The 8,000-nt window shown below is 45.8% G+C and overlaps 1 protein-coding gene across 1 annotated transcript in view; it reads left to right on the plus strand.

Annotated features, from left to right (window-relative positions):
- Positions 1-7,233, plus strand: part of LOC132580238 (kelch-like protein 20) — a 28,109-nt gene extending 20,876 nt beyond the window's left edge. The window contains exons 5-8 of the mRNA XM_060250944.1: positions 3,258-3,391; positions 4,289-4,497; positions 5,839-5,945; positions 7,027-7,233. Coding sequence (XP_060106927.1) covers positions 3,258-3,391; positions 4,289-4,497; positions 5,839-5,945; positions 7,027-7,129 — 553 coding nt within the window. The 3' untranslated portion in view covers positions 7,130-7,233. The remainder of the gene's footprint in view (positions 1-3,257; positions 3,392-4,288; positions 4,498-5,838; positions 5,946-7,026) is intronic.
- Positions 7,234-8,000: the final 767 nt, after the last annotated feature.

Genomic DNA, 8,000 nt, shown 5'->3' on the forward strand with positions numbered 1-8,000 from the left:
TGTGAGAGAAGAAAATGTATGGATAAATATTGGAGAGGGATGAGGACAGATGAGAGCGTGAAGACGAGACAATTGAGTGTAACAGTACATTCTAAGAAATAGGAGGGAAAGGAAATTGGAAGGCAGAAGGGCACGCTCTGGATAGGATGGCATGAGTCAGAGGGAGAAAAAAGGGCTGGAGATGTTGTTATGCAGGCCTGAAAAGGCTTCCAAAAAACAGACTAGAGTTGCTGAAAACAAGGCTGCAAACTGAAGGGCAGGATGAACAGCGGCAACAGAAAGCCTTCCCCATTTGTTAAATAGTGAGTTTGATGCAGTGGAGTTCAACACAGAACATGCTTTATTTCTCCTGCATACTAAAAGTCAACATGGCAGGACCGAGACCCTGCTTATATTCATGCAATAGAAACACACCCACGCACCCGATTCCCATACCGAATCACGGCAGTCAAGTTTCTTGTCAAGACCGCTCATTGGTTGCTGTTCCAAGTTCAAATCTATCAGTGTCAACAGCATTTCCTGTGGTTGCCCAGATGCCTGCGCTGCTACCGCAAAGCAGTAAATTCAGTACATACCGCCATTCGTGTTGCTGCCCAGCTTAAAATTGCAGCATGTTAAGGCATGCTTCCACCCTCCATAGCTGCCGAAAGCCCAAGATGTTGCCACTGTAGTCTTCAGGTGGGACAGGCCAGCCTGACTGGGCAGCGGGGGGGAGGGAAAATTTTTAAATTTTCCATCTTTCGACCCGAAAAATCCCTGTCATGCAAATCAAACCTGTGACTTTGTTATTTTCACACCATTTTATGTTTCCTGACACCGTGAGTTTTTAATTTTTTTAAAAAAAAACTGATGGCAGCCCACACTTTTCCTGAACCTCTCTGAGTCTGTGGGCACATTTGGAATTCTAACACAAGGTGGTGGGCACAACTACAGCATGGCGGCTGCAGGAGGGGGAGCCAACCACACAGAGGAAGCCCAAATGCAGAGGAGAAGAAGAGTAATTATAAACCTACACTAAGGAAGAGGAGCGAAAGAGAAAAAAACCCAATACTGTGGACTAGGCAGCTGCTGTTGAAGCATTTATTGTAATGTGTATGGGTGATCAGAAGCCCTGCTGCACAAGAACCTCACCTGACTCCACCCATTTATAAAAACCCTTGATTGGCCCAGGAAAGGTGTCGGTAGGTGGTGTGGCTCCCATGGGAACCACAGTGGAGACCCCATTGCACACCAATGTGTGGGGAGGGACGGTGGCTCAGTGGTAGAGCATCTGCTTGGGAAGCAGAAGGTCCCAGGTTCAATCCCTGGCATCTCCAAAAAAGGGTCCAGGCAAATAGGTGTGAAAAAACTCAGCTTGAGACCCTGGAGAGCCGCTGCCAGTCTGAGTAGACAATACTGACTTTGATGGACCGAGGGTCTGATTCAGTATAAGGCAGCTTCATATGTTCATATGTTCACCAGATGTTCATCCTAAAATCTACACTTTTCAGTGGTCTGTATGTAATCTTGGGTTCCCATTCATCAGGTAGGGGTGGGGATCACCTGATTTGGGAGCTTTTGTGGAGCACCCCCACCCCAAATAACAATGTCCCCTGGAAGTGATGCCATCACATCAGGGACATCATGTGGCAATGCTCTGGTTTGAGGGCAAAACACCATAGAGTTTTGCCCTCAAACCAGAGAATTGCCACACAACATTCCCAATATGATGATGTCACTTCTGCATGATGTCATCATGTCAGGGACATTGCTGTTTGGGATAAATCCATACACCCCCAATCTCCAGGAATTTTCCAACTTTTTGTAGGAAACCCTACCTTGTATTTAGAAATTACCATGTGGAAGAATCCAAACTAGACCCCATCATCTTAATAAGGTTGTCAGGATCCCCTGCCCACTGGTGGGGGATTAGGGGGTAGGGTTGCCAGCTCCAGGTTGGGAAACTCCTGGAGATTTGGGAATGGAGCCTGGGGAGGACAGGGACCTCAGTGGAGTTCAATACCATAGAGCCCACACTCCAAAGCAGCCATTCTCTGTAGGGGAACTGATCTCCGTAGTCTGGAGATGAGCAGTAATTCTGGGAGATCCCCAGGTCCCACCTGGAGGCTGGCATCCAATAATAATGATGTACTCTATTCCTTTGCTCCTCAAAGTTAGTCTTTCTGATTTCCAGAGGAGATTCTAGAATAGAAAAATCTAAACTTTATGGTCCAAAGACCTCCTTGAGGGAATTTCTTGGGCTCGGGTAGGGTAGGCTCTGTCCCATTTTACAAAGCCCTACTTAAGAGAAAAGTTGAGAGTTGCACAAGAGGTTGGGCTGGTAGCACCAGACACACATCCCTTAAGCAAGATCAGCAGTGCTTCTTCAAGTGCTGAATGAAAAGGGTCCTCAGGCCAGTGGTGGTCTGCAGGCTGTAATGTGGATGCCACCCCCCAAAAAAGTCACTTTGAGCTCTTCTTTCATCCATTTATAACAGTCATCAACAGTTATGTGCTTGAGATTCAGGATGGGTTTTTTTGGGAGAAGAAGGGGTATAGTTTGGGGTTGGATTGGCCATCTCTAACTTTGCTTCCCAGATCCTATCATCCGGGGTGGAATTCTAGCAGGAGTTCCTTTGCATATTAGGCCGCACACCCCTGATGTAGTCAATCCTCCAAGAGCTTACAAGACTCTTTTTTGTAAGCTCTTGGAGGATTGGCTACATCAGGGGATGTGGCCTAATATGCAAAGGAGCTCCTGTTAGAATTCCACCCCTGCTATCATCTAAGTCAGGGGTGTCAAACATGCGGCCCAGGGGTTGAATCATGCCCCTGGAGGGCTCCTATCAGCCCCCCAAGCAACTTACTGCTTCCTTTTCCCCCTCTTGCTTCCTTCTGCATCACTGCTTGCTTTTTCAGGCTTGCTCAATCACACAGGAACTACAGAGCAAAGCTCCATTTGGGAGGAAGTGGGGAAAGGAGAGCTAGCTTTGCCAGGCGCTCTCAATTGCACAGCAGAGCTACTGAGCCAAGCCTCTCTTCCTCCTGTTGGCTGAGGCTCAGAAAGCCAGTGAAGTGGATTAGGCTGAGTGTGTGTGTTTGTCTGTGTCCTTTATAAAGTTTATATCTCCCTGACCTGGCATTACATTTTATGACACACATGGCCCGGCCCGACAAGGTCAAGATCCTGCCCTCATAGCAAATGAGTTCGACACCCCTGATTTAAGCATTACTTTTACTATTCATGCAGTCTCACAATTGTGCATGTACTTTTTTAGGTATGACCCTTTGCTAAATAGGTGGTGCAGAGTGGCACCCATGAATCGCCGCCGGAGGGGCCTCGGCCTGGCTGTGCTTGATGGTTACCTGTATGCTGTTGGGGGGTCCGATGGCTGTTCCCCATTATATTCAGGTAAATGGGAGAGACTGGTGGCAGATCTGATTTGGTCAGAGGAAGTTTGGAAAGCGAGGAATTTTGCTCTTGAATGTTCAGCACTAAATAAATAAATAGAGTGACATTCCAACTTCCTTTAAAGTGGCCTTGCCCAATCAGCTTAAAAGTCTACCTAATTCCACAACTAGTGTTACCATCACTGCTTTGGCAAATGCAGGGAGATAGTGCCTGGGGAGGGCGGCATTTTGGGAGGATGTGCTGTCACTTCTAGCTGATGCTCTAGGCTGCCTCCCCTAGTGTCTATGATCTTTGCCATAGGGAATAGGGAAAATTCCTAGAGCGTAGGGAAAATTCCTACAGCATCATTATGTAGTAGCCATTTCCCCCCCTCCTCAGTTCTTCAGGCTCAGGAAATTGAGGCTGGGGGCAGGTTATTCTCTCCACCCAGGCAGTTAAATGGGAAGCATGCCCACAGTATCCTTTACCATTAAAACACAACTCCTCCCATAAAGGTGCAGACCCCTTCTCTTGCTCTGCATGCCAGCTAAAGCTTGCCCAGGTCAAACCTGGCACCCACAAACCAGCAACCTTCTAATGACAAGTCCAGGATGACCTTGTTGAGGTTCTCCTTAAGGGAAGAATGTACTAGTGACATATGCAGTCTATGAATAATCCATTCCTTTACAAACAAAAAAGTTTGATCAGAGACTCTAGCAGTGAAAGTAGAACCAACAACTGAGAAAGAGGTCACTTTGTCTTCTGTAGAGGTTCTTCTTAAGAGGAGAATGTACTAGTGACACATGCAGTCTACAAATAACCCATTCATTCAGAAACGAAAAGATTAATCAGACCCTCGAGCAGTGCAAGAGACAGAACCAGCAACTGAGAAAGAGGACACTCTTTCTTTTGTCACAGTGGAGCGTTACAATCCGACGGAAGATAGGTGGACCCCTTGCTCTCCCCTGCGGACCTGTAGAGAGTACCTCGGGTGCACCACCTTCCAAGCGAAGATCTATGCTGTCGGCGGGCGGGATGACCTCACAGAACTGCGCAGTGTGGAGCGGTTTGATCCTGTTGCCAATGAATGGTCTGCTGTAGTGCCCATGAAGTCCAAGAGGAGCAAGGTATTGGGTCGCAGCTATGTTATGGGAACTCGGGGGAAATGATGGTTGGGAAAGCCAGCAGATGGCCCTTTTCTGAAGGACTGTTCATGTCTTCAGTAGGAACCAACCCTCATGTTTTGCACATTAGAAAATCTCAGTAGTGCACACTTCCCAAGATTTCAAAAGGAAGTGGACTTAAAAACATAAAACCATTTCACTGTTACGGTAACCCAAGCTTCCATGCTTGCTGAAAGGCAAAGCCTTCTTTATCTTTCCAGCTCTGATGGAGAAGGAGGGGGGAGTAAACAGTAATATAGTTGCTCCAAAAAAGTCCTGTCAGCCTGGTGGAAAATCATGCAAATTTATTTTATTTTTTTTTAAACATATGATAAGTTTATTAGAAATTCCAAGTTATACAGAACTTTGTTGGGTGAAGTAGTATCAAGTAGATTAATTCCATATATAACAAAATTTTACTATGCATAAAGTACTATGGTATATATAACATTGCAGAACATCTTTTTTTAGCATTTAAGATAACATGCAGTTCGCCAATCAATCAATCTAGAGGTAAATTAATTAATTAATAAATATCTTCTAAGGGTAAATTAACTGGTAATTGGGCTAGAATTTTGACTCTTAAGCTAAGAATACTGCCTTGCTCCATCCCGAACCAAACAAAAGGGAATATTTAAATACAAGGAGAAAGAATGGATAGCATAAGTTAGAAAGAATTATAGTGAGAGAAATTGAAGGTAGGTTGTGTTAATAGGTAAAATGCAAATTTAAAAGATGTGCAAACACAAATATCAACTGAATATTGCCTTTAGTGTGGTGAGGGCTGCCTGTTGCTTGGAGAGCCAGTTTGGTGTAGTGGTTAAGTGTGTGGACTCTTATCTGGGAGAACCGGGTTTGATTCCCCACTCCTCCACTTGCAGCTGCTGGGATGGCCTTGGGTCAGCCATAGCTCTGGCAGAGGTTGTCCTTGAAAGGGCAGCTGCTGTGAGAGCCCTCTCCAGCCCCACCCACCTCACAGGGTGTCTGTTGTGGGGGAGGAAGGTAAAGGAGATTGTGAGCCGCTCTGAGACTCTTCAGAGGGGAGGGCGGGATATAAATCCAATATCATCTTCTTCTTCTTCTTGGCCATGGCAGGAGAGGTGACAGTGATTCGCGGTCCCATCCTGGACCCAAGAATCACTGTGCCCCTGAAGCTGATATCCCCATCTATGGCCAGTACTGTCAAATGAACCTGGTAATTGGATTCTTCATTAACATTTGAGTCAATGGGTTTCGGCATGTAGTGTTGGCCTCTGCCTTCTTAACTAAAAACCTGAGAATAACTGCATTTCTTCCTTCGTGCAGGTCAGCCTTGCTGCTGCAAATGGCTATCTCCTAGCCATTGGGGGCTATGATGGTACCGTCCACGTGACCACAGTAGAGGCATTTGACCTGGAGATGAACACGTGGAGGTAGATTGGTGTTTTGAGGCATCTGTTTCTTCTTAACTTCCTTGATGAATGTCCACTGAAATTTTCAAAGTTCTGAGAGCGGCAACCCAAGTTACTTCTTCTGGGGCACAACTGAAGGTTTACTGTTTTTCAAGTGTATGAGACAGAGTAAGGATAATCCTTCCCAAGAAGAGCCCATGCCTTGTTTCTGCATGAGTCTTTGCTTTGAATCTCCTGCCGAATGGAAGATGGCAAGCTCTGATCAGTCACTCATGCAGATGCAAGAGGTTCCTCCTCCAAGAAGGTCATTCTAATTCCAGAAAGCAACTGAACAGTCTGTTCACGCTTGATTCATTGTTTTAGGACAGGCTGATTGGAAAAGAATTAAATTGTTTTCAATTCGCTGCAGCGTTTAGTTCTTTCTCTTAATTTGCTTCTTGTCTCCTCTTCCTCTTTACATTATTGGCCATCTTGATATAATTGTATGTGTAAAGTAGTGGGTTCAGATGCTTGAGTGATTTCAGTATAGCCCTTTATTAGCAAGAAACACACGTAGCAAGCTGCAACTATATACACAGAAACTCCACCCAAAACACACCTCCAGCAATAAACAACCCAATAGAAAAACAGGTGCTTGGAACCCTCATTTGCATGGGCTTCATTCAAATAGGTATTGCCTGATTGGCTGGCTCAGCAATGGCAGCCGCTCTGAATGCAGCTGCAAGGAGCCTCTCAAACAATGGGTCTTCATTTGAAGCTCCCAGTACACTACAGCGTGCAAGATTACACATCAAGATTTTTGTATGCTGGGGCTGGGACTCTTGCTCTGTGATTAGACACCACTGAGAGAGGACCACGACACAACTGTATATATGAATCACTCCAAGATTGCTTTTTGGCAGAGTTTTTATCAATGCATGCATGCATCTTAGCAATGAGGAGGGAGAGAGGCACAAAGGAATGGTCAGGCTTGCAGTGCGCTGCACATGTGCCAAGTTTGGAAATAAAAAACCTAAATGTTGGTTCTAGGTTGAAAATGAGTCCAGGTAGTGATCTGGAACTTCCAAATCCATGTGGTTTTTTTTTTTGCTGTTTCTTGCAGGCGCTTTGGCAACACGCAAACTTGCCACCCCGGTGGAGGCGTCACTGCCATCAACATGGCTCCCTGCGATCGGGAAACTTCCCAAGTGGTCCGGAGCAGATAGAAAGCCAATTCTGTTTTCTGGTTTGGTGGGACGACTAGTTAGGCCTGAACAATGAAAGAAGGAGGGGAGAGGGATTGGTGGCAGGCAAGGACTATGGCCAGAAAGAGTGAGAGAGATGGTATGGCAAAGGTGGGACAGAATTTCCTTCCCACCTGAATGGAAGTTCAGATGTGTCCATTTTGCAGGAGGTAAAAGGGAAATACTTTATCTTCCCAAGGCCCACTGTATTTCTCCTCTACAACACTCCCCCCCCCCCACCTGTCACCCACCCTGTTCAGCCATGCTTAGACTCAGGGCTTTTTATGCAGAAAAAGCCCAGCAGAAATTTATCTGCATATTAGGCCACACCCCCTGCTGTCACCATTGTTTTACACGGCTTTTTGTAGAAAAAAACCCAGCAAGAGTCATTTGCATATTAGGCCACACCCCCTGACACCAAGCCAGCCGGAACTGGATTCCTGCTCAAAAAAAAAAAAAGCCCTGCTTAGACTGGAAAGGAGACCCTCTGAGAGAAAAACAGACTGAAAAAAAGGAGTCACAGCAGGGAAGGCTGTTGGATGGGAAACATGTAAAACAACTTTCCTCCACCCACTCTTTTTAAAAATAAATGCCAAAAACAAATTATAATAATTCCAAAATAATAATCATATCAGTCCAAAGCATTAGTGCAAAACAAAAATCAGACTTTAGCATCAAGTTGGTGGATAGAATTAAAATAAAAACAGACTGCAATACACCTAGGGCGTTTTCGCACTCACCTTCAAGTGGTGCGACCACCCTCCTCACGCCGGCGGATCTGCAGGGATTTCGCACCAGAAGCGCCGGCGCACCCAAAAGAGCCGGCGACTTCCGTTGCGAAACCAGCTCAAAC

The sequence above is a fragment of the Heteronotia binoei genome, chromosome 12 (assembly GCF_032191835.1).
Source record: "Heteronotia binoei isolate CCM8104 ecotype False Entrance Well chromosome 12, APGP_CSIRO_Hbin_v1, whole genome shotgun sequence".
Taxonomy (NCBI): domain Eukaryota; kingdom Metazoa; phylum Chordata; class Lepidosauria; order Squamata; family Gekkonidae; genus Heteronotia; species Heteronotia binoei.